This window comes from Grammomys surdaster, unplaced genomic scaffold, assembly GCF_004785775.1.
Source record: "Grammomys surdaster isolate TR1022 unplaced genomic scaffold, NIH_TR_1.0 229, whole genome shotgun sequence".
In the NCBI taxonomy this organism is placed as follows: domain Eukaryota; kingdom Metazoa; phylum Chordata; class Mammalia; order Rodentia; family Muridae; genus Grammomys; species Grammomys surdaster.
Window position 1 is genome coordinate 4097327 of NW_021604674.1, and position 27308 is coordinate 4124634.

Here is a 27308-nt window from a genome sequence, read left to right on the forward strand (position 1 = left end):
ACTCTGTTGCCTGCCTGTGGATCCTGTTCCCCTAACTGGACTGTCTTGTACCTAATTCTGTAGTGACTTGAGGTACTAGGGTATAAGGGAGACCTCCCCCATCTCAGAAATGAAGGGGAGGGGGTTAGGGGAGAAGCCATCTAAGGGGGGGGGAACTGGAAGGAAGGGGGGCTGAAAAGGGGAGGTAAAGTGAATAAATAAATGTACAAAAAATTTAAATCAAGTTAAATCACATCAAAAAATAAAATAAAAACCATGAAGGTTAAGAAAAAAACCCACAAAATCTATTTTATTTGCTTTCATCTATGGTACTGCAATAACAATATTTATTTAGCTATGAAGAGACTTTAATAACTGTCTTGACTAGGTTTTGTAGACTTAACATACATTGGAGAAATCTCAACTGAAGAATTGCCTCCATTAGACGAGACTATGGCATGTCTGCAGGGCATTTACAGAACTCATGCCTAACAGGCAGTGCCATTCCTGGACAAGTTGGTGTGAGCTGTATAAAAATGCAAGCCAAGCAAGGCATGAAGAGCAAGCCAATAAGCAGTGTCTTCTGTGGCCCTGCTTCAGTTCTCATGTAATAATTCTTAGGAATTCTTCCTTGTACAAAAAGAAACAGGCTCTCAAGTATCTGTATGTGTCTCTGTACATGCACATACAAAGATATAAGACAGTCCATTCACTCTTTGTACTACCGTGATGAGGTTTTCAAACACTTGGTGAAATCCAGTGGTATCTTAGTAGAAGCTTCATTACAGTATCTTTTGATTAGTTGATTTAAATCTTCATTCAAAAATGAGTCTCCTTGTAAAAATTTATCCTGAAAAAGGTTAAAATTAATAGTTAAAGCCACTCACATTGTAATAACCAAGCTGAGCAAAGCCAAAGACATTGACAGTGAACACCAACCAATGGAACAGAGTTTATGGGGCTGGATGCAGTGATGGCACATGCTTTTAATCACTCAGAAGGTACCGACAGGTGGATTCTGTGAGTTCAAGGCCAGCCTGGTCTACACAGTTGAGTTCTAGACCAACTATAGCTCACAGTGAAACTGTCTCAAAACAAACAAACACAAACAACAAAAAAAAGAAATACAGTAAAAAGAGATCCTTGGTCAGGTCTTTGATCTACCCTAGACTGAATGAAAGTCTCACCAACCATCTCTTTAAAATTCTAGCCTAATGAATCTACCCCATCTCAACTCCTAGAGCCTCCCTGGCTTTTGTGGTCAACATCTGTAGGCCTAATTGATAAGAAGCTAAGGCAAGGCAGTAAGTTCAAGGTCAGTCTGGACTACAAAGCAGTATCCTGTCTCAAAAAAGAAAACTGGCAAAGCAGAGTTGAATTGCTAACAGACCCATTGATTTAATATTTACTTCCTCTATGTAAAAAAAGGCTCACATACCTTCCTTTTGGAGTGTGAGGACTCAACAGGTGGGTTGAACGTCATTGCTGCCATGCTGTAAGTCTCAAACAGTTCAACTGCAGACCTATAATAAAAATATAAGATATGCGGAGATTCTATCATTATCTGTGTAACTTTCAGAACATTCAACCAACTCTTTCATTAAAGATACAAACTGGAACTGGGCAGTGGTGGTGCACGCCTTCAGTCCCAGCACTAGGGAGGCAGAAGCAGACAGATCCATGAGTTTGAGTCCAGCCTGGTTTACAGAGTGAGTACCAGGGCAACCAGGGCCACAGAGAGACCCTGTCTCAAAAAACAAAACAAAAAACCCCAAAACCAACCAAACAACAACAGAAACAACCCAAAAGACCAGGCACAAATTAGCCAGGCTTGATGGTACATGCGTTTAATCTTAGTAATTGAGAGACAGGCATATCTCTGTCTACAAAGCAGCTCTAGGACAGCTAGAGGTACTTAGAGTGATCTTGTCTCAAAAATAAGTAAGACCTAAATTCCTCTGTAGCATAAACATTATCTTGCTAAAGCTAGTTCAGAGAAATCTAGTTCACACTCAGAAATGCAGATCTGTAGCCCATGAAGAGTGCTAAGCAGATGTTGACCAGCTCATCTGACTGAATCCCAACTCAACTAGTGATACTAATGACAAGTTACTAAATCTGTCACTGGAAACAGAGGGGTGGTGGATGGAGTTGTTAAACACCACCCAACCTTCAGCTATTAGCCCAGACGAAAACAAGGACAGGACATTCACAACACGAAAGAAAATATGTCGATACCCAAACCATGTAAGTAAATCTTTTCTGATTTTTTATGGCAAGGTTTTTCTGTGTAGCCCTGGGCTGTCATGGAATTCACTTTGTAGAGATGAAGCTGACCTCAAATTTGGAGATCCACCTGCCTCTGGCTCCTGAGGGCTGGGATTAAAGGTTTGCACCACCACCACTTGGCCCCAAGTAAGTAAATCTTAATCATCTGGGATTACTATTAGCCCACATTACTCAAAGGACAGAGATAAGGACTGTACCCAACACCCCAAGCTTCATTCCCCAAGAGAAGAAAGCACTCTCCACTGGCCATGCCTTACAGACAAACCTAGGCTTCATTTTCCTCCAGAAAAGGAAAACATACACAGAAGAGGCAAAAACTGAAGACTATTAATAAAAATATACCAGAATGATTACTAAAATCAATGACAAAGGATCTATGCTTTTCTATCTTTGTTACATAGTAAAAGCCTGTCTTGTAAAAAACAAACAACAACAAAAAAAATCAAATAAACAAAGTCAATGTTAAGCAGGGCAGTGGTGTCATACACCTTTAATCCCAGCACTCAGGGGGCAGAGGCAGGAGGATCTCCAAGTTAGAGGCCAGCCTAGTCTACAGAGTGAGTTTCAGAAAAGCCAGGGCTACACAGAGAAACCCTGTTCGGAAAAACAAAACAAAACAAAATGCGAGTCCGAGTCCACGTCCACTGGGGATGAGACTCGTCCACTGGGGATGAGACTCGATGAATGGTGCTTGCCCAGCACACACTAGGTCTTTGCTTATGCTCCTTGCAATGCAAAAAGAAAGAAAAGGAAACAAGACTAGAGGGAGACATGGGAAATTGCTGGAAAAGAAAAAGTAACAGCTGTATATAGTATGGCCAAACATTATCTCTATCTACCACAAAAGGTTTATAGCAAACGGCAGAGTTGAGCCTTATTTGGAGGGACTTACTAACTATACTGCAAATTTTAAAATACAAAATAGGGGTTGAAGAGATGGCTCAGTGGTTAAGAGCATTTGTTGCTCTTGCAGAAGACCCAGGTTCAATTCCCAACACCCACAAGATAGCTTACTACTATCTATAACTCCAGTTTAAGGGGGTCTGATGCTCTCTTCTGACCCCCAAGAGCACGCAGCATGCACATGGTTCGCAGACACATATGCAAGCCAAATATTCATACATATAATTAAATATAAAAAAATTCTTCCATTTGAAATAACTAAATCTAGTATTTCAAGACAAGCAGTAAGTCAATTTTAAGTGAAGTTTTCCAATCTTAAAGGGTAACAACTTGTCAGGCATAGTGGGGCACACCTATAATCCCAGTGCTTGGGAAGCAGGGGGAAAGGGATCCAGAATGTAAATTCTTACTGATATGGTTAAGTATGTGGCCATCCTAGACTACGAGGGTATGAGGCCAGGGAGCTATGGGACCAGGGGAAGCAGGCCTTCAGCAAGATTGGGGTCAAGAGATGTCTAAACTCCGGAAATTGGGTAGTAGGATTACTTGGCCCCTGCCCCAGGCCTGTGTGTCCCTGTGCATGTAGCCCTGTGCCCCCGCCTTTGCCCCACTGGAGGAGGTGACACAGCCCAGTAGTCAGATTAACTCTTCTTTTCCCTTTATAAGGTCATGTCCCACAGTATATAGAATTCCTCCTTATACTAATGAGGCATCCCCAGCGCCCTGGCCCTGGCCAATGATGTACACTTACCCTAAAGCCCCTACTTGCAACCCCAAAGGTTTAAATAGCCTTTGTTCCTCCCAAATAAATGAGCTGTCTCACTGAAGCCTGTCTCCCAAGAGTCTGCACTCAAAAGAGCTCCTCAGCACCCCCCACTGTTCAGACCTGTGCCCCCACTCCAGATCCACTGGTTGTGATGGACGGCCAATCACTCTGCTATGGATGGGGAAGCAGAACCTGAATGATACATTGGGACCCTGTCTAAAACAATCAAACAAAAATATAAATTTCTTCCATTTTTGCTTATACTCTAAAGACAGTATGAAATCAGTCTAGCCTACAATTCATCTATAATATCTGAATTAAGGAAATCTATGGGCTTACAAAAACAGAAAAAGAAAAGAAAAAAGGAAAACCATGGGGCTGGGCAGATAGCTCAGTTGCTAAAGTGCTTATCATGCAAACTTGAGGACCTGAGTTCAAGCCTAGCCACTGCATGTTTGGGGAAAAAAAAAAAAGCCAGGCACAGTTATTTGTAATCACAAAGTGGGAAGACTGAGAAGCAAGATGACTGGGGTTCACTGGCCAGCAAGTCTAGATACTGAATCAAAAAAATACAGTGGATAACTTCTGAAGAACAACACACAATTTGACCTCTACTCTCCCCAAGCTCTCATACACACATGCACCTGTACACACATGTATATATACATGTGCACTCACACAAACACACGAATACAAAAAAAAGGAGAAGGGCCAGGTTCAGAGTTTTTAGTCTTAGAATAAGTTGGTGCGGGGCGGTGGTGGCGCACGCCTTTAATCCCAGCACTTGGGAGGCAGAGGCAGACAGATTTCTGAGTTCAAGGCCAGCCTGGTCTACAGAGTGAGTTCCAGGACAGCCAGGGCTACACAGAGAAACCCTATCTCGAAAAACAAAAACAAACAAACAAAAAAGAATAAGTTTGTGCTTTGGGTTTGATCCCAAGCACAAAAAAAAAAAAAAAAACCCCTAAAGAGGCCAGGTGACACACACCAATAGTAACAGTGCTTGGGAGGCCGAATCAAGTGGACCTCTGAATTCCAGGGCAGCCTGGTCTACATAGTGAGTTTCAGGGCAGCCTGAGACTTCAGACTACATAATGAGTCTCAAAAAGCAAGAAACATAGGGCAGTGCTGTGGCAAACGCTACCTTCGGCTCAGCTCGGGCTTGAGGGCCTCCGAGCCTTCAGATGGTGCCCCAGCAAGCACATGTGCTGCAAATCTTCGCACAATGGGATGGTAATGTCTCTGAAGGGGAAAAGAAACAATATTCACAGGTCAGTACTTTAAAAACATAAGCCACAGCTTATTTTTTTTTTAAATTCAACTTAAAAAAATAATGAACAAAAACATGAGTACAGATCATTTCAAACACATATATAAAGTGTATTATTATCTTTGACCCAGAAAATCTGCTGTGAGAGTGTCTCCTTGAAATGACAGTGAAGCTTTCACCCATGCTACCTCAACAATATGGGTGCCTAAACATGACTGGAACAAGGACAACACTCCAAAGGCATGCTAATGTGAAAAAAGAACTCTGACAAGGGCCCTACTCGTAAGCAAAGCACTAAACAAAGTTAACTAAGGACTGCAGATATAAAGTGGGAAGTTAGTCTTTCCCAGAGTTGAGCCCCTAGCTCAACACTGAAAAGTCAGCCCGAAGTCATATACAAACAAGCAACAATAAACAGACTCTGTAAGTTGTATTTATGTATTTATGCATATGTATATGTTGATATGCTTATAATCTGCATATATACATATAATATATATTATATATAATATAGAGTATAGGTTAGCAACTAAAGAAAAAAAGGCCATGAACTTGAGAGGGAGCTAGGACAGATGGACATGAAAGGTAAGGGAGAAAATCATGATTATACTTCAATTTTTAGTAAAACTTTATAATTTTTAAAAGAATATATTACTAGCCAGGTGTGTTGGAGCATGTCTTTAATAGCAGGTCTCCATAGATCTCTGAGTTCTAGGACAGCCAGGGCTACATAGAGAGACTCTATCGCAAAACATAAACCCTTTGTTGTCGGGATTAAAATATGCATCTGTTAAATTACAAAGTTAACAGTATAAAAAGAAATAGCAAAAGGCATTCTCTATTTCATAGTAAGAAATAAGTTTTACCAGTTTCCATGCGCGCTCTAATGCGGGACTTGCTATCGGATCTTGGCACTGTAGGTGAAGCTACTTTGTAATGGAGTCTAGCAAAGCCTCCTTGGATAGGACCCAATACAACATAAACATACCTGATAACAAATCCTCTTTTCTGAACAGTGCTGGGGAAAGACGTCCTTAAATCTCAATAGGCTCATTACAAAACTACATCACATTCTGCTTAGAAAACGTACACAACAGCTTAAGGAGGACAGTATTTAAGTGACGCTTCCACGGGAGGCATTCCAGAAAACACGTACATGCATTCAGGCAATAGCTACTTGAGGAAAAGGTGAAAACATTGCTCACTCATAAACAGGAGTAGGGGCAGGTGAGGAGAGGGGAGTAGAGGAGAGAAGACAGGACCCTCACCCGAAGTGTGTGTAGCTCCCACAGTGCCGTGTTCTGTGCATTACAGTACTCTGGCTCCTCCAGCTCAGGCAGAAACACCCCGCTGCCCTGAGACTCATTATCAAGCAGGAGATCTGTTCTGGGAAAAGTCTGCAGAAACATCACATAAAAAGAATTAACTAAGGTAACATAAAGAATGTGACTGTCCTATACTTGTATTTAAATTTGCGGTTATAGTAAGAGCTACAATTTTAAATCGTTAAACCTAGCTTTAATAAGAGACAGTTTATATGAGTATAATGAAAGAATGTCTTGGTTTGTAGAGATTTACCCAACCTACAAAGATAGCATATTTTTCACATCTTCCAATTTCACTTTAAGGGAACTTTCTTACAGAGAAACACTGAACGTACCAACATTTGTTAGAGTATCATTTATAACAGCAATTTCTATATTCTTAGGAGAACAAAGAAGCATTAATGTCAAGCTAATCGAGTGCAAATCCTAGTGCTACCTATTTCTTAAATTCACAGTCGTTTAAAGAGCACCCTGCAAATGGGCAGCAGGCTAGGCAACAACTAGAGCACACCTGTTTTTACAGTCCACCAGCAGTGTCTTTGGAGTCAGGGTCTCACTGTGTAGCGCTGGCTGGCCTGGAACAAGTTATGCAGACCAGCCTGGCCTCAAACTCGCATATGTCTGCTGCTCAGGCTGGCCTGAAACTTATGGGCTTGAGCAGTCTTCCAGCATCAGCATCTTACGTAACTGCAGGCATGAACCACTGCATCTGGCTAGGAATTACTTAGTAATACACCATGAGAACTAAGCTCTGCTTTTTTATCCTGCTACTTACGTGCATCAATATCCTGGTAGTTGCTAAAAGGCCAATGCTTGAATTTGGAAGAACCTGAAGAGCAAGTGTACAAAGGCGTTTGATGAAGGCAAGTGCTCGCTGATGAGAAACCTGCTTTCTGCGCTTGCTTAGCATGACATCCAGGCAGTGGAGCACAATCTCGATACCATCGTTGGTAGCACCTAAAACAGACATCCTTCAGGGTCATTATGCTTGTATTATGCCACTTCCTGAACTCCAGAAACCCCATGATGAACTGTCATACCCGCTGCAAACCATCCTCCTAGCCAACAGAGCTTTAGAGATGTGCTGGGCTGCACTTAGTGCATTTCCAGTCAAAGCCAGGCCAGAAGTTCTTTCAACCAAATCTTGTGCAGCACTAACTACAGGTGCACGGCAAAGGCAAGCCGGCCTTCTGCAGCAGATCCTATTTCTCATTGGCTACAATTATGATCAAACACACGCTCAGACTACACATATGTACCAAGCAATCATCTTCTGAAAACATACCTGCATGTAATGTGAACAGTGTCTTGTAGAGATGTGTATAGAATTTCATCGGGTCAATATTTAAAACATCACCTTCAAGATGACAACAAACTCAAGTTAGGTTAAGTTACATTCTTCAGGGACAAAGCAAATGAAGCCCAAAGTAGCAACTCACCTTGTCCAGAAAGAATATGGAAAGCAGTTTGAACACAGTGAAGACTTTCTTGATAACTTAGATCCTTTATAGAAACAAAACAAACAAACAAATAAAAAAACCAAATGAGAATGATTTTTGCCATTTATATCTTTAAAAGGTAATTCACTGATAAAGTTACTTACACCAGACTCAATGAGGGTATGAAGAACCACTAATAAATCATCAAAAAACTCCACATTTATAAGATGTGCAAACCTAGAATCAAACAAAGCTTAATTACTAAATAATCCAAAAGCGGAAATAAAGCAAGTAAAAACAGCTTGATGTAGTGAGAATTTGGATTTCTTAAAAAACCCAGTTGGTTGTCCGCAGCAGCTGACTACAATTTGTCTGGTACTCTGGCTGAGGCATGACTTTGCCAACTGCAGATAGCTTATGTTTGAAATCCTGGGGACTCTTGAGAGGGTATAAAAGTGCCAGAGCCCCAAGAAGCTGCAGAGGCTGCTGCTGGTTGCTGCTGTTGCAGTTTGTCAAGTGGTTGTGAACAAAGAGACTGGAGAACACTGGATATCCTGCTGACAAAGACTGGACTTACCCCAAGGACCTCGAGGCCCCTAATCAGCCAGTCTGAACTATATAGTGACTTCTAGGCTACTCTGGAGAACAGAGAAAGACTCCATGTCAAAACAAAATGAAACCAAAATAGGAGGTTTCATAATCCCTCCTTTGCTCTGCCTTTTCCAGAGGTTCGCAATGACAAGGGCAAAACCTTTCAGAAGGAAGCACAGCCCTGGGAGCTCCAGTCACTAGTGAGAATCTGTAAGAAGAGAACTCCTATCTTCCGGCCAGAGTTGTATTTCCAAGTCTGTTTCTAAATCTCTGCTACCTAAGGTGGCTAGTAGGAAGTTTCAAATTGCATCTGTGGTAGGCATTATATCGTATAGGATATCAATGAGTACAAGGTTCCACCTCAGATTTAATAACTATTACTTTGAGCTAACATTCCCTAAGATCATATGTGTTGACAGCACACCCAAGATCTACTTTAGCAGGAACAGATGCAGAGAACTAGAGACATGTTCTGCAAGCTGGGTTAATAAAACAGACTAAAGAATCGTGTGTGTCTGACCCCCACAAATGGCTGGCAGAACACCAAATGCATAGTATAAAAAGGAATCAGGAATCTGGGCTGGAAAGATGGCCCACTGGTTAAGGGCATGTGGCCCTCCAGAGGAAGGTGACATCGGCACCCACACAGCTGCTTACTCCAATCCCAGGGCCCAACGCCCATTTCTGCCTCCCCCCCACCAGGGGCACCATGCACACACATGGTGTACAGACATACCCGAAGGGAAAACGCATAAAACAGAACAGAATCAAGGCCTGAGTGGTGAATCTTAGGGATGCCAGAAACATATTAAGCAGAAGAAAAAAGAATCAATTTTCAAAAGATTTAAAATGAGAAAAGCCAAAGGTGTAGCACAGAACGTGTAGCACTGGGACAGCATAGGGGATACTCTGAGAGCCACAGTTATGCTGCCCATAGGTATTTACAGCCCACACAGCCCTTACTTGGCAAGACCTTCTAGAACCGCTGGCAGAAGAGGTGACCTCTGGGCCTTCTTCAATATTCTGAAGTAGGTCACAAACACAATATTCAGAGTCTCTGTGTGCTGGCAGAGAAAGCAGACAAGAATACCTTAGAACTAGCCGCTGTTCTCCTTGAGTTAGAATAATCACAACTTTCAAAGCCAAAGTTTCTTTTCCCTTTCTCATCCCCTAAAAATTCAGATTTTGCAACAAAATAGAATGAAGACCTAGTGATTTCATAAACTGGAGTGTATCACCTCATACTTCCTTATATGTAAAAAAAAAAATCTACCTAAAACCCGTCAAATAAATCAAAACGATATAACTTTAAGTTGAAACAATTTATATTAAAATCACTTAAAAAAACATTTAGAGAGTATGACAGAGTGGAATTGCCCACCAGTTTCAGCTTTCTCTCAGTGCTCTCCGAAGCTTCGGCCTCCCGAAGCTCCCGCTCCAGTTTCTCTTCTGCTTTCTTCCACTGAAAAGAGAAAAAAGCAAAAGCAGTATTTATATGTGTGTGAGTATATATGTAGATACATATACATACATACATACATACATACTTACATACATATACATACACAAATATGAGTATGTATATACACACACAAACACACACGATTACATAGCAGCAAAAGCAAAAATGAGGCAGTGTGAACACTATAAAACACAGTAAGACCATACACTGTCTATGAATATAGACATGAGCAAAGGGAGAGAACATGGATAAGATACATAAGCTAACTAAATTAGTCACACTGGTTGTTCCTAGGAAAAGGTGGAAGAATGGAAACTTACATAACAGTGGTAACAACTACTGTTTATAAAAACTGCCCATATGTGCATCATCTTATTTAAACTGTAAAATGACCCTTAAGGGTAGACACTATGTAATCTCCTAAATTAACCTTCAAAGTGCCAGTAAGTGAAAAGTGACCGGTTTTCAAGCCAGATCTAAGAGATTAGAACTTTGACCAATAAAAAGACTAAACAATAAAACTCAAATGAGTGTACCCTTTCTATCAAGAAAAAGGAAATTTGTATTTCATGACTCAAACAGCTTTTTGCAGACACATGCAAAAAAATAACTAAATGTAGAAAACCTTTTTTTAAACTGGAAGGGGGTGGCTGTAGGGAAAGACACTTCTTGCCAAGCCTGTCGACTTGAAAGCAATTCCTAGAACCCACATAGTAAGAGAGAGATTCAGCAAACTGACCCCCATACACACACAACGCTCACATGTGCACAAATATACACATACATGAAAATAATTTAAAAACTTAAAAATAGCTCTAACAAACCTAAGCGTAAGTCTGCATGGTGGGGAAAAAGAAAAAAGAAAACTCAGCTGTTGCTCTCTGCCAACAGTTGTCAGTCCAAGCTGATTTAAGAAAGGTGGTTTTATAAAAAGTGGGGAAAACAAAATTCTCTAAATAGTTTAGATTTCAAACTTGTTTAATTTATTTCCTTTTTTAAGAAAAAAATCTTGTTTCCTGATGCTAGTCACAAATTGAACGAACTCAAGCAATCATCCTGCCTCAACCTCCTAAGAGCTAGAAATATAAATACACACACACACACACCCCAGATGTCAGTATTTTTATGACCTAACTGATGTAAAACTGGGCATGGTGAAACAGGCTTACAACTCCAGCATTTTGGAGCTAAGAGCATAAAACCCCAAGGTCAGCCTAGGCTATACAGTGGGACCTTTCTTGACAGCATCATTGGCGAATGCTAGAAAAATCGAGTGTAACAAGGAGAAGGAAATTAAATGCCCATCTGTTGCCCTGCATAAAAATTAACTCCAAATCAACCAAAGGTCTACGTAAAACCTGAAACCCTGCAACTGTCAGAAGAGAAAGTAGAGAGAGCCCTCTACAGCATAGGCACTGGCGAAGATGTTAGAAACAGAACTTTGGTTGCTCAAGAAATAAGGCCAACAACTAGCCACTGGGACCTTGTGAAACTATAAAGCTCTGTACAGGAAAGGAAAGTCACATGAAGCCCACAGAATGGGAGCTACGTATCTGGCAGAGAACTGTTATCTAGAACACATAAAGAATCAATATTCAAAACATCAAGAACACAACTACCTTAGCAAGGTGGTGATGGCACATTCTATAGTCATTGGGAGGAAGGGAACTGGGTGGGAGGGAAATGGGGGTTTGGGATCAGGGGTGGGGAGAGATAGGAGAGAGAGCCAGAGGGACAGGAGAATAAATGGAAATCTGCAGCTGCAAGGGGTGGGGAGGTGGGAGGGGGATCTCTAGGAAGTCCCAGAGACCTATCTGGGATGGAAGAGGCTCCCAGCAGTCAATGAGGGTGACCTTAGCCAAGAAGCCTAACCATGGGGACATGAAACCAGAAGAGGCCACCTCCTGAAGTCAGGTAGGAACCCCAGTGGATAAGGACACCAACCTAGCCAAAAAACTTTTGACCAAAAATTTGTTCTATCTAAAAACAATGCAGGGACAAAAACGGAGCAGAGACAGGGAATGGTCAACCAATAACTGGGCCATGGGCAAGCACCAATTCCTAACACTATTAATGATACTCCATCCTAGGAGAGGCTCTTCCCAGCAACTGACTGAAACAGATGCAGACCACAGCCAAACATTGGATGGAGCTTGGGAACTCTTAAGGGAAGAGTTGGGAGAAGGGTTAAAGGCCATGAAGGAGATAGGGACCCTACAGGAAGACCAACAGAATCAACTAACCTGGACCCCTGGCATCTCCCAGAGACTGAGCCACCAATCAAAGAACATAGACAGGCTGGACTGAGGTACCCAGCACATAGGGCTGCCTTGTCTGGCCTCAGTGGAAGAAGATGAGCCTAACCCTGCAGAAACGTGATGTGCCAGGGTTGGAGGATACCCAGGTGGCCGAATCCTCTCAGAGGAAAAGGGAAGGTAGGTGGGGGGAGGAACTCTGTGGGGGAACTGGGTGAACAGTGTTCTGGATACAAATTAATTAACTAAAAAAGGAAAAAAAAAAGAATCAAAATTCTAAACATCAAGAAAACAACTACCTCAGTCAGGTGGTAACAGCACACGAAGGACCCAGGAGGCAGAGGCAGGCAGATCTCTGAGTCTCTGGAATTTGAAGCCAGCCTGATTTACAAAGTGAGTTCCAGGAAAGCCAGGGCTACAAAGAGAAACCCTGCCTCAAAACACACACGCACGCACGCACGCACGCACGCACGCACGCACGCACGCACGCACGCACGCACGCACAGATCTGAACACAGGGTAAGGGAGAAGGCTCAATAAATAAAGATAAGTCCCAGGACCCACATGATGAAGAAAACCAAGTCTAACAGTTCTCTCTTGACTTCCATCTATATGCTATGTCACATGCAAACGCACACATAAATAAATACAACTAAAATTAGTTTTTAGAAAGGTCTGAATAAGGAGCTATAGAGGTAACGTGGTTTAAACGAGAATTTGCCTCATAGGCTCATATGGTTCTGTTCTTTTTTGTTTTTTTTAAAGATTTGTTCAGACAGACCAGAAGAGGGCATTAGATCCCATTACAGATGGTTGTGAGCCCCATGTGGCTGCTGGGAATTGGACTCACGACCTCTGGAAGCAGTCAGTGCTCTTAACCGGGAGCCATTCTAGCTCATATGTTTGACTGCTTGGTCCTCAATTAATAAAACTGTTTGCACTGCCAGGCAGTGGTGGTGCACGCCTTTAATCCCAGCACTTGGGAGGCAGAGGCAGGTGGATTTCTGAGTTCAAGGCCAGCCTGGTCTACAGAGTGAGTTCCAGGACAGCCAGGATTACACAGAGAAACCCTGTCTCGGAAAAAAAATAAAAATAAATAAAAATAAATAAAAAAATAAAATAAAATAAATAAATAAAACTGTTTGCAAAGGACTAAGAGGTGCAGTTTGAGGAAGTATGTCACAAGGAATGGGCTTTGTGGTTTCAAAAGCCCATACCAGGCCCAGTCTTTCTCTTTCTCTGCCTGTAATTTTCCAATCAGATGTGACCTATCAAACTTCTGATCCAGTACCCTGCCTGCCTGCCTGCCTGCCCGCTATGATGTCCATGGACTAACCCAATGAATTATAAGCAAGTTCCTGTAGCTGGTGTTTGCTACTTTGTGATTCCCCTTTATCACCCTGGTTTCATTCTCTATCAGCAGACAGGAAAAAAAGGATGGTAGAGGGAGAGGAAGGGAGAGAGAGGAGAGGGGGAAGTGAGACAGCGAAGGAGGATGAGAGAGGGAAAGATGGAGAGGGGGAAAGGGGACAGACAAAAAGAAGAGAAGGAAGGAGGGAGAGAAGGAGGGAAAGAAGGTAGGAGGGAGGGAGGGAGGGAAGGACCCCTGAATCTAATTTCTTTCTGTTTGTTTCTTCTTTGAGCACAACTATTAACAAACCGGATCCAACCTCTCTAAAGAACCAACGACCATCCACCCTGCCTCTCAGGGCCCCAGCATTTATATACCCTCTGAAAAGTCCCCAGAATCGAAACATCACCCAGTCACAGAAACTATCAGCAGCTGGGAAAACCACACCTCTGCTAGAGCACAAGGCAAATCATAGTCAGCTACTTCAGACAGTCCAAAGCAGCTTCACATTCCTATACCTAGGATTAAAAGAAAAGCATATTCTCACACCATTTCTATGTTTTTTTAAAGAAACCAATCCCAAAATTGTTTTTTTAAAAAATGTTGCTACAAGCTCCTAATTAAATGCCTTGGTCAAGGTGTTTCATCACAGCAACAGAACAGTAACTAGAACAGCTCAGCAGTTAAGAGCACCTGCTTTTACAGAGAACCCAGGTTCAGTTCCCAACAGTTTGTAACTCCAGTTCCAGGGGATTCAATGCCCTATCCTGACCTCCTTGGGCACCAGGGACTTATATGGTGCACATACATACACGTAGGCTAAACACTCATTTACATAAAATAAAAATATATTTTAAAAAATATTTAAAAGCGAACTCTCAAAATAATACAAATGGCAACTAAAGTTTTGCACTCCATTAATCATGATGGAAATGAAAATTAAAAGCAAGCACGTTGAGATACCATCTCACCTGGTCACTGAGGCTATCAAGAAATAGAAGCCATCACAATCATAAGTGGTACATGCCTTTAATCCCAGCACTCAGAAGGGGGAGGCAGAGGCAGGAAGGTCTCTGAGTTTGAGGGCCAGCTCTGTCCACATAGTGAGTAATCAATACAAGTCCTTTCTTTACTATGATTTATACAAGATTTATCTATTTATACTTTGATTGTAATACAAGATCCATCAAAGCAGATAGCTAGTAAAATGAAAAAAAAAAAATAAACCAAACCTTTCTTTGCATTCTTGACAGCGTTTTTCTCTTTTCCTTGAAAGTCATGAACCTTTTTGGTTTGTTAATGTCTTCTGTATCTTTTTTCACTTCTACTTCCTTGATCCGCAGACACAGAAATGTTTTTAACATCTAAAAGTGAAAAAACAACAAACATACAGCTTACTTAGTATTTATACTACACCCAAAGACTCTGTAGAGAAAAACATATTCTCTTTTTTTTCCGAGACAGGGTTTCTCTATGTATCTCTGGCTGTCCTGGAACTCACTCTGTAGACCAAGCTGGCCTCGAACTCAGAAATCCATCTGCCTCTGCTTCCCAAGTGCTGGGACTGATTAAAAGTGTGTGCCACCACTGCCTGGCTAAACATATTCTAAGTGTGTTAAATGTCTTATCACATCAATACAGAGTTCTATCCTCATCTGATCATGGTAACCAAGATGGCACAGAGTAAACGGCCAGAAAGAGGTTTGGAATGGTATGGAAAAAGACCAATCAAGACATTTCTAAACTAGCTGTACCTAGTTTTGCAATTAATAGTGCCAGCACTCATCTGGTCCTCACAATACAAAAAGGTAAAAAGACTGAGCCCCTGCATTTTCTCTTGAAGAAACCACCTCACTGAACTCTCAGTCACAGAAGCTTACAAGGGGCAAACTCTTGACAACCATAGGTTCTGTACTCTTTCAATGTTCCAACATACACATCTAGAAGGAAAGATGGATATTTCAGGTAACAGGACTAAAAGCATGGGATAAAAATGATTAACAAAAAACATAAAGTGAAATAAATCTAAAGTCATTCTCAGTATCAGATAAATTTCAAATATTTGTAGGCATTCTGTGTGCTCATAAAATATTACTAGGCAATGAAAACAACTCCAGATTAAAGGAGACTGTGGGGGCTGGGGATCTTAGCTTCTACACTAGCATCACTAAAGTTAAAAGCATTTCTCTAGCCAGGCGGTGGTGGCGCACGCCTTTAATCCCAGTACTTGGGAGGCAGAGGCAGGTGGCCAGCCTGGTCTACAGAGTGAGTTCCAGGACAGCCAGGGCTACACACAGAAACCTTGTCTCGAAAAACCAAAAAAAAAAAAAGGGTATTTCTCTACAGCTGAGTTTCATAGTAAAGACATATTAAACAATTATCTTTTCTCTTAAGAAGCCCATTATTGCTGGCAGTGGTGGCCAAACCTTTAATCCCAGTGCTCAGAAGACAGAGGCAGGTGCATCTCTGAATTTGAGGCCAGCCAGGTCTACAGAGTGAGTTCCAGGACAGCCAAAGTGGTCAAGAAAAGAAGGGAGGGAGGGAGGAAGAGAAGGAAACAGAGAGAGAAAGGGCGGTAGGGAGAGAAGCAGCAGCAGCAGCAGCAGAAGCCTGTTATTTATTATTTTAGTAATTCAACTAAGAATCATCACTTTTTAAAGGGGAAAAGGCATTGAAAGAGATTTGAAGGCAGAGTATGAAATAACAACCACCTAGGTTAAAGTTTTGCTTCTCAGTTATTTTTGACTTTCATCCTTCATTAGTTCTTATTACATAAATTTAAATTTTATAATAAAGCAACATCTTTGAAAGAGCATACAGAGAAGCAAATCTTTATTAATAAATATGTGAATATTACTTAAAAATGGTTCACTCGGTAAAGTGCCTGTGTTCAGATCCCCAGTACCCATATAACAAGTTGGGTGTGGCCCTGTGCCTTGGGGGGCTGGGAGGCGAAGGCACAGAGAGGACAGGGTGGATCTCCAAGTTTAGTGGCCAGCCGAGTCATGAGCTTTGGGTTCAGTGAGAGGCCGTCTCAAAAATAAATAAGTAAATAAATAAGTAAATAAATAAATAAAGGTGGACAGCAACCAAGGAATATATTCGGTCTACTGCACCATCCGCGTTCACATACATACATGTATACCTGAACATGTGCACGCATGCACAGACCCAAGTTCACAAGTCCAATACCACACACAGAAATACGAAAGTAAAAAAAAGATGTACAGATAAACATATGTGCAAATGGGCAGCTTCACACCTCACAAACTAGCAAGAGATTAAACAGCATCCACAAGGATTGGGCAATCCCTTGGGAAATGACTCAGATCATTAATGACAGCCCAAGTGACACGATATTGTTAGAAAACCATTTTTTAAATGATTACTACTGGATCCACTAAACTCTACCCAAGAAATCTAATTCATAAATACTCACCATATTAAAAAAAAATAGTATAGACAGTGATCTCTCCATCACTGTATCAGGGAAACTCTTGAGACAACTCACTACCAAGCAGGGTGCTGTATGTTCCTGGGTGGGACGCCCAAGTTCACCACACATCCTATCAGACTGCTGTAGACAAGTGTTCCTATTGGAAGCCTAGTTTGTAAGTTTTGAAACAAGGATGCATATATTTCTGTAAAAGTACATCTAGGAAGCTATACATAGCAAACTGTCAACAACACTCAGTGAGTGGATACATTTAACTTTTCACCTTATATAGATACATCTGTAAATACATTTCTTGAAACAAGAAAAATCACTTTGTAATTTAAAAAAAAAAAAATCAAAGTAAAAAAGAAAGGCTTACCTCTGGCCTAACTTCGTAATTTCTGCCCTTTACAAAACCAGAGATCACTTTAATTACACCAAGAGAAGCTTGGCCTAATTTATCTTGTTTAAAGAGTTTCTTTACTGCTTCACAGCACATTTCCGATACCTGAAAAAGAGAAGTATTACAATAAAGCAGCGCTGACACTGGATAAGGCAACCCTGCTGCTGGTGGACGTCCTGGGCACCCTAAGATGCTAAAGCCTCTTGTGGAGAACTGCTCACTAAGCTAATGCTCAAATAATTTTCCAAGAAACAGTGAATAAACTAAGTTACCACTAACAGCTTATGAAGAACTTAAGGGTAAGATGAAAAAGTATGTAATCTTTCCATAAGGACAAGAGCAATAAACCAGTTCTTAGAGCAACCCACCGGTTTTGACCCATCGTTCATCAGGGGGACAACCAGTACAATGATGTTGTTGTGAAAGTTAAAATGGGGCAGGGCCACCAACAGCTCACACAGGCTCTTCACTGCCACTTCAGCCAGCCCTTTGTAGGCCTTTAAGGACACCACGTTGCTCTTCTTCAGCTTCCTTTGCTTCCAGTCTAATTAAAACACAAATGCAGTTCCTTTAATCACTGGATTTTGATCTTGGGACCAGAAAAAGAGAGAAAGAACATAAATAATTTTATCAGACTTTCAAAGTAGTTGCCTGACCAGATAGCAATGTGGGGCTAGAACACTGGTTTAGTGAGTAATGGACCTGAGTTCAACCCCTGGAATCCACAGGAAGGAAGGAGAGAACTGACTCCTGCAAACTGCCCACCTGACACTTACATTCCCTTATACCACATGTGCATCCACATGTATACCCACAATTTCTCTCACTCTCTCTCTCTGTATGTATGTATGTATGTAATAATTTGCTATACATAACTTAGTATTAAGTTTCATTCTTAGTATAGTTACATCATATTCTTTTATTTATGTGTGCACTGTGTATGATTCTGTGCCCACTTCCATATCAATGACAAAGACAGAGGTCAAAGCCTGATGTCTTTTTGTGCCACCTTATTTGTTTTGAATGTGCCTATGTGCACATGTGAATGCAGATATCCACATGGTCCAGAAGAGGCACTGGATTCAGGGGCGCTGGAGTCATAGGCAGTAGTGAGCAGCCTGACCTGAGTCCTAGGAACCAAACTTCGGTCTCCTGACCTGTCTCTCCAGACTCTCTACATTATTTTTTGAGACCAGGTATCTACTGACTGATCCTGAGGCTTGACAGTGGTCAAGCAAGAACCTTTAGGATGAAATTCAAGTGTGTTTCAGGTGGACGCCAAAGCATAAAAGCAGTATCCAAGCATCCCACCTCCACTGTGTGTCCACTCTACCACTTCCCTGTCCTACTCGGGCCACCAGGAGACTCAGAAGCACTGCTTCAGCCGCTAACTGGGTCGTCCTTGTCCTAGCACACAGGAAAGGAGCCCAGTGAGAAGAAAGCATCTTACCTAGGCATCTACGTTTCTTCTCCATTCACCACCCAATTTTCACCACATCCCCATTTTCCCAAAGAGAAGGGTATGGAAAGAGTTTATCATCCTAGCTAAGTTTTAATTTCTCTTAAAGGCATGAACATCCATTTTAAAGTACAGCTCTTTTTTTCTAGAGTTTTAAAATAAAAATTTTAAAAAAGGAAGAAGAAAAGAAATCCCAACTGTTCATAAATTCAGCAAACACAGGGCTACCTAGAAAGGACTACAGCATGCTTGGGTAGGTAGCTCAGTTGCAGTGTGCTTGCCTAGTGTGCATGTGCTCCTGAATTCAATCCCCAGAACCACAAAAAGAAAAACCAAGAACTACAGAAACAAGGAGGCCAACAGTTATAGTTGATAAAATATCTAATCACTGCACGTCCATACATTCAGTTGCTTCTTTTAAATCATACAATGTAAGTGATAATTGTTACAATTTATTGACAGAAAATAAGACACAGAAAAGTAATTTACCTAGTATATAAATGGTGGAGAAAGGCTGAATCCGGAAGACTTTCTGTACTTTGAGGAAGGGTGTTCTCTCTGGTATGCAGTGGACTTGAACTCCCTATGTAGCTGAGTCTCACCCTGAACTCCTGATATTCCTGCCTCCACTTCCCCTGGGCTGACATTACAGGTGTGCACCACCACATACACCTGGGTTATGCAGTGCCAGAGACAGGCACCATCATGAAAGCTTGTTAAGAACTCTTCAAATGAACTACAGCCTCAGCTCCCAGGAAGTCTGATTTTAGACTGCCTCTTACAGAAAGCAGAATATAAGGTAGGGTATGTATGTACCTTTAAGATATGCTTAATTGTTGGGCACGATGGTACAAGTCTTTAACCCCAGCCCCCAGGAGGCAGAGGCAGGCAGATCTCTGTGAGCTTGAGGCCAGCCTGCTCTAGCTACTGAGTTCCAAATCAGCTGGGGTTACATTAAAAAAAAAAAAAAAAAAAGTTTAATATACCTTTAACTATTTGCTCCAGATTTTCCAAATAAAATTTGTACTGGCTAACCAGGCCTTCTTCAAATTCTCTTAACTTCTGGGTTTCTTTACGAATCTGGAAAGATCAAAATCATTTTATGTTTAACTATCAGAGCATTAAGTTCAAAAGCTGGCATAAAACAAGTGCCTTACACTTGGGGCGAGGTGGGGCAGGAGCACATATTAATAGGGGCTATAAATAGCCCCTATTTTCCCATCTCTAGCCCCCCAAAATTCTTGGTTTATTTTATGCAGCAATTTTAATCTAGCATCACCTTGGTAGATTTTTCTGCTTCGGTTAGCGGCCGGATTTTATACGAGGGAGTGATGTCCTTAAACAGCTCCATCAGTGAGATGATAACCAACTTCCGGACAGTGACAGCCACATCAGGATCCTGCTCCATCAGCATGGACCGCAACTCTTTCAGTTTTTTAATCTGCTAAGACAATCATTTGTAAGACTACAGAAATCGTGGCAAAACACTTCAGAGCAGAAGACAAGAGCCCCACATCTGGTATCACAAGTGGAATGCACCTAGTGACTCAGAGCCAAACTGCATTAAACTCCAACATCACAAGACTTAGACGGAGACCATACTTTCGTTATGTAGGCAAGTACAAACTTTATTAAAAGTAGGTTAGGAGCTGGGCGTGGCAGGGCACACATTTAATCTCAGCACTCACTTGGGAGGCAAAAGCAGGTGATCTCTGTGAATTTGAGGCCAGCCTGGTCTACAGAGAGAGTTCCAGGACAGCCAGGGCTACACAGAGAAACCCTGTTCTAAAAACAAAACAAAAAACAAAAAACAAAACAAAAAAAAGAAAGAAAGAAATTTAGGAAAAAGGAAGAAAGAAAGGAAGGAAGGAAGGAAGGAAGAAAGGAAGGAAGGAAGGAAGAAAGAAAGAAAGAAAGGAAGAAAGAAAGGGAGACAACCTACCCCCAGGTACATCTGGGCAGCACTAATTCACTAGTTGGACTTGGTGGGTATCAAAACAAACAACAAAAACAGCCGGGGGTGGGGGAATATGATTTATACTTCACTGTATACACTTATGAAATTCTCAAAAATGAAGGAAAATATTTTTAAAAGTTAAAATGATATCTCTATGGTTCTATAATAATTAAATAGTAGAACAAAGATGAAACCTATCCTACCTTTCCTGCTCTGATTCTGATTTATATATTATAAGTACTACTCAAAGTCTGGCTCACATGAGCAGGACTAAAAACCTGAGTTCAATCCCTGGAACCCATGTAAAGATGAAACCAGAGAACCCACTCCACAGAGTTGTTCTCTGACACCCACATTCCTGAGACACATCCCTTCCTCCATGATAATAATGTTTAATGTAATCTAATCTATCATTCAATAAATAAATACCTGTCATACTCAGATGCTGAGAAAGTCAATATAACAGGAATGACATCGCTTAATACAGTATTATATTTATTCTCATTTAATCCCCACAACAAAGGGTTTCAAGTGTTTCTTTTTTAAAGAATAAAGTGACCCTTGGATAAAATTACTTACCCCATCTCAAACAGCAGTTGGCGAAGCCAGGACTGACCCTGAGATTTCTGTGTTTACATTCACCACTCCCCCCAAGGCAGCTCGCTCTACTTCACTCCTCATTTCCTTCCTCCCTTCCTGTTCTCTTTTCCTCCTTCCTCTCATATTCCCTCCTGCATCCTTCTCTCCCTCCTCTTCTGTGTTTCTCTGGTTTTTGAGACAAGATCTTACTTACAGGCTGATTTTGAACTAGTGGCAATCCTTCTGCCTCAGCTTCCCAAGTGCTAAGGTTTGTACAGTATTTCTTATTTACACATATTCCTGAACTGATCTCACTGACTTTATATAGAAAGTTCCTTATTAACAACTATAGAGATAGGCATGATGGTACACATACTATCCTAAAACCCAGGGTAATTTGAAATCAGTCTAAAAAGACCCTGACTGACAGACAGACACAGACAGACAGGCATAGGGCTGGGAAAGTAGCTCAGTGATACGGTAAACTTCCTGGCATGCTTGAGGCCCTGGGTTTCATCATCATATATGGCGCCCACTCTTGGGAGCATGGTGCATACATACATACACATACATACATATACATACACACACACACACACACACACACACACACACACACACACACACACCCCTCTACAAACCAGTCAGGCAAATCTGTAGAAAGATCCTTCTTGTCTAATAAAGTGAAGTTTTAGACACTTACTACCTTCAGAGTTACCAAGATAAGTCCTGTATCTTTGCTTACAAAGGAGAAAAATAAATCTCATCATCTAAATGGCTATATTAAGCTCATGAAAGAAATTAGTCTGAGACACAGGCTGAAACTAAGATTCCATCTATTCTTCATTCAACTCATACCTACGCTTAGTTCATTCTTTCCAGTTGTATATGCTTATAGGGAGCCAGCACTCTTTAACACACTGATCTACATGCAAGTAAAACCACTCACATGACTTTCTGGATCTGACAGAATAGCAGATGCCAAGGTTGCAATCTGTATTTTCTTGTCCTGTAGTTTCTTCTTTCTCTCGATCACATGTTCTTCTATGGTCAGCTCTTGCCTGGGGTATTCGATGACCTCTGAAAGACATGGGTTTTCCTCCTTAAATAATCCTTTATTCACAGGGAACTAATAAATTCATACTAAATTCTTCTTTTTTTTTTTTTTTTTGTTTTTTGTTTTTCAAGACAGGGTTTCTTTATGTAGCTTTGGCTGTCCTGGAACTCCTTCTGTAGACCAGGCTGGCCTCGAACTCAGAAATCCACCTGCCTCTGCCTCCCAAGTGCTGGGATTAAAGGCGTGCGCCATCACCGCCCGGCTCATACTAAATTCATAATAAACATTAGTGAAGATAATGGAGACTCTGTGTTTATTGTTTTATTTGTTTGTTTGATGGTTTGTTTGTTTCTTGAGACAGGGTTTGTCTGTGCAGCCATGGCTGTCCTAGAACTCTCTCTGTACACCAGGCTGGCCTCTGAGATCCGCCTGCCTCTGGCTCCCTCCCAAGTGCTGGGATTAAAGGTGTGCACTGCCACTGCTCAGCTCTGACTAGTATTTCTTTAAGGTACAAAACACTTTTGTTTTCAACTCTGTGTAGTGCTTTGACTGATACCTTAAGAATGAAACTAGCTAATAAAATGTAAGTACAATCTGTATGATTGAAATCAGTTTAATACAGTTGATCTATAGTTTCATATGCATTTTTAATGAGGTCTGCCAAGCTAAAAATAAAATTTAGCCAGCTTGTTGTCAAACATTCTAAACTAACAGTTTTAAGTAAAATGTACTTTCAGGTTAATTTTGATCAGTTAAAACTATTCTACCACACATTGTTGCTCACGCTTGTAATCCCACCATTAGGTAGGCTGACTCAGGACTGCCATGAATTTGAGGCCATCTTGGGATATGAAATAAGTTCCAGGTGAACCTGAGCTATAGTATGAGAGCCAGTCAGAAGAAGAAAAAAGGTGAAACTCAGGGACAGTAAGAATACCCAAGATTCAACTCACAGACCACATGAAGTTCAAGAAGAAGGAAGACCAAAGTATGGGTGCTTCAGTCCTTCTTAAAAGTAACAAAGTAGTCAAGGGAGCAAATACAGAGACAAAGTGTGGAGCAGAGATTGGAGGAAGGGCCGTCTGGAAACTGCCCTACCTGAGGATCCATCCCATGTGCAGTCAACAAACACAGACACTGTTGTGGATCCCAGGAAGTGCATACTGACAGGAGCCTGTATACCTGTCTCTTGAGCGGCTCGGCCAGAACCTGACATATACAGAAGCAGATGCTCACAGCTAACCATTGAACTGATTATGGGGTCCCCAATGGAGAAGTTAGAGAGAAGACTGAAGGAGCTGAAGGGGTTTGCAGCCCCATGGGAAGAGCGACAATAGCAACCAATCAGAGCTCCCATGGTCAAAACTGCCAGCCTGGGAACACTCATGGAGGGACCCATGGCTCCAGCTGTATATGCAGTAGAGGATGGCCTTGTCAGGCATTGGTGGGAGTGGAGGTCCTTGGTCCCATGAAGGCTGGATGCCCCAGTGTGGGGGAATTTGAGGGTGGGGAGGGGGAAGTGGGTAGGTGGATGGGTGGGGGCATACCCTCATAGAAGCAGCAGGAGTGGGGACTGGATAGGGAGTTCCTAGGTGAGGGGGAATGGGAAAAGGGGAAAGGGGATAAAATCTGAAATGTAAATAAGTAGAATATCCAAAAAAAAAAAAAAAAAGATGGCTCAGCGAGCAGAAGGAGCCTACTGCCAAGACTGTCCTCTGAGCTCACACCCCCACATGCACAATGCAATAAATAAAAATATCATTTAAAAGACTTAAATACATGCATGCTAACACAAAGTCTTGGGTCTCTGTGGAAAAACATTGAAACAGATGGCTACAAACTATTGTAAACGGGCAGCTTTTGTGGAAATTTACCAGCCTGAGTAGTCATAGACCTTGTAAATAGGTAGCCTTGGTGGATAATACCAACTTAGATAAGGACAAGTGAATCATAGGCAGAGTCATAGTGCCCTGTCCCCTGAACCTTCACCCAGCCGGTACCCTGTTCTGAAAGATATCTGTACTCCCCTTGAACACCCACACTCCAGTATCATCCCCTTCCCCACGTCCTGCCTTTTTGTGTTTATAACCCCTGTGTGAATAAGTAAAAATTATGATTTGATTTAAAATAAATAAAAGAAAAAAAAGAAAAAAAGAAAAAGAAAAAAAAAGTATTAGAAAGCTGAAAACCCTGAAAAAAAAAAAAAAAGACTTAAATAAGCAGCAAAAATGTTTCTTGTGGTTTTTTTTGGTTTGGTTTGGTTTGGTTTTGGTTTTGGTTTTTTCATGACAGGGTTTCTCTGTGTAGCCCTGGCTGTCCTGGAACTCTGTAGACCAGGGTAGCCTCGAACTCTCGAACTCAGAAATCTGCCTGCCTCTGCCTCCCAAGTGCTAGGATTAAAGGCATGCGCCATCACCGCCCGGCTCAAAAATATTTTAAATACTAAAAACCCATACTTCAATATCTGAAAAAGACATACACTAGCACAATTGTCCTTAAAAAGAAATTTCACATTAAAAAATTCAATTTTGCTATCTTAAAAAGAAATAGTTTAAGTCCTTCTCTTAAAATTAAAAAAGGATTCAAACAGTAACAATTACAATTCTTCATGTTTGCCTCACCATTGAAAAACTTGTTCACATTTTTCCATAATAAAAAGTATATCAATGTAAAGCAAATAAATTAATTCATTAATGAAAAAAAGCCTATCAAATTCCATAAGGTGAGACTTTCAAACATAGAAAATGGCCTTTGGATCAGTACTCTATGATGCCCCTCTAGGTACACTGCCTAAAATTAACTAACTCATCATGGCAAAGAGTAATTCCTGAATTAACCATTTATCAGATACAGAGACAAGTCTCATTACCTTCCTCAACTTCCAGCTCTTCTTCATCCTCTTCTTCTTGCTGGATGCCAGTGACTATTGGACAGATGTACACATTAAAGTCATGATAACATTAAGTGGTGATACAAAGACACAGACAGCATGAGCTGAGCAGTGGTTACCTCAGATCTCAGGATACGCAATCACTGAGTGACTGAGGAAGCGCCAACAAAGTTACTGGAAGGTGGCAGAATTTGGTTTGTCTTGGAGTTTCATGAGTACATGATTTGCTATAAACTACTATAATCTTGTCTTTGACTTTTGCCTTTTTCTGTTTTGTTTCACAAAAACATCTTCTCTGTCTTTCTCTACCTCTGTCCCATCCCCTTCCCTCTTTGAAGAGATAATCACCCAAATCTTGTAGCTCTATTGCAGTCTTAATGCAACAGATATCTGAAAGAACTGAGTGTCCCCTGGCCAGCATCACTGAGTCTGCTATATGCTAATGGCAGCTACTCTTATTCTGTGAGTATGACTAAAAGCTAAAATACAATTAAACTTTGAATGAAAAAAAAAAAAAAACCTGTGCTCTATTAGTAAAAACTAGGTGTAACTAGTAAGTCAGCCATGAGACTCACTAGGCTTCTCCCGAGTCTGTGGGATTATGCCACTCTTATCCTTGATAGGAAGCAGGTGAATCAACTCCTTCTCTGGTGCAGTTTGCAGAGCTCTTGGCACTTTTTCATATTTCTCTATCACACTCTCATGCTTTCGTTTCTTGACGTGAACTGGTTCACTGCAGAAAAAAGTTCAATATCAGTTTTAAAGGGTACTGTTCTAGCTGGGTCTCTACTGCTGTAATAAGCATTGGAAACCAAAGCAACTTGGAGAGGAAAGGGTTTCCTTCATCTTACAGTTGTCCATCATGAAGGGCAGGAACTCAAGGGAGGACCTGAAGCAGAAGCTATAGAGGAACAGTGCTTACTGGGTTGTTCAGTTTTTCTTACAACGCCCAGGATCACATGCCAAGGGATGGCACTGCCCACCATGGGCTGGGCCCTTCCACATCAAACTTCAGTCACAAAAATGCCCCACAGGCTTGCCTCTAAGGTCGTGGTTCTCAACCTGTAGTCTGCAACCCTCTTACAAACCTCAATCTCCAAAAATATTTTACATTTCGATTCATAACACCAGGTCCTGAACCCAGGTGGTTCAGAAAGCACGAGGAAAAAAAAATCAGAACCATACTTGTAATGCTGTAATTCAGTCGTAATTCAGATGAAGTTGTAACGCTGTAATTCAGTTATAATTCAGATGAACTATTACCTAGAAGAAAGATCTCTTGTGAGAAAAGATGCTTTTTGTCCTAAATCTTTCATCAGCTGTAAGTCATCCTCATCCATCATATCTAAAGGAAGGGCTTCTTCCTCCTCTTCTTCTTCCCTCTCGATCCTTTTAACTGTTCCACCAAAAAGAAAAACAGAAGTATTAGAATTGTACATTTTTCTACTCTGTTATCTGCCCTCCTTCCAGTACTCCCAATGAAGGCTTCACAACAACTGTTTTCCAGGCAAAGGACCTAGCATCCTTAGTATCTCTGATTCCTGAAATCTAAAAGTAAATGCTTCCATGTATTCTGAACCATGTCTCTGGGCATCTGAGAACCAATGGCTGAGTCCACTAGCACTTTCTCATCTCCAACGACTATGGCTTCATTTCATCTGCCGTCTCCCAAGGCCAGGTCCCAAGCCTTGAATGCTCACTCTTTGACCACAGTCATTGGTCCTTCCAGTATCATTTGGTGACTTCCAGTGCTCTGTTTTATAACTACGGATATAGAGCTTCATTCCTTCAACCACTTGCTGTCCTATACACCAGTGTGCTCTCCCTTTATTCCTTCCATCAGACTGCAAGGTAACACCTCACTCACCCTCCTGCTAACACACTCAGACTGCAGGGT

General features: G+C 41.4%; 1 protein-coding gene across 2 annotated transcripts in view; it reads right to left on the reverse strand.

Moving 5' to 3' along the window:
* Nucleotides 1-262: 262 nt before the first annotated feature.
* Noc3l (NOC3 like DNA replication regulator) overlaps nt 263-27308 on the reverse strand; it is a 29756-nt gene continuing 2710 nt past the window's right edge. The window contains exons 3-21 of one of the 2 annotated variants that reach the window (XM_028773494.1): nt 26675-26807; nt 25987-26144; nt 25391-25444; nt 22414-22544; nt 20208-20369; nt 19915-20008; nt 17838-18013; nt 17446-17574; nt 14863-14994; nt 9944-10024; nt 9526-9626; nt 8136-8208; nt 7972-8035; nt 7818-7889; nt 7308-7489; nt 6476-6604; nt 5082-5179; nt 1418-1502; nt 263-829 (exon numbers count right to left, since the gene is read on the reverse strand). In XM_028773494.1, the coding sequence (XP_028629327.1) occupies nt 701-829; nt 1418-1502; nt 5082-5179; nt 6476-6604; nt 7308-7489; nt 7818-7889; nt 7972-8035; nt 8136-8208; nt 9526-9626; nt 9944-10024; nt 14863-14994; nt 17446-17574; nt 17838-18013; nt 19915-20008; nt 20208-20369; nt 22414-22544; nt 25391-25444; nt 25987-26144; nt 26675-26807 (2183 nt within the window). In that variant the 3' untranslated portion in view covers nt 263-700. Of the gene's footprint in view, nt 830-1417; nt 1503-5081; nt 5180-6475; nt 6605-7307; nt 7490-7817; nt 7890-7971; nt 8036-8135; nt 8209-9525; nt 9627-9943; nt 10025-14862; nt 14995-17445; nt 17575-17837; nt 18014-19914; nt 20009-20207; nt 20370-22413; nt 22545-25390; nt 25445-25986; nt 26145-26674; nt 26817-27308 lie in introns of both variants that reach the window. The other variant, XM_028773493.1, reaches the window with a different exon arrangement.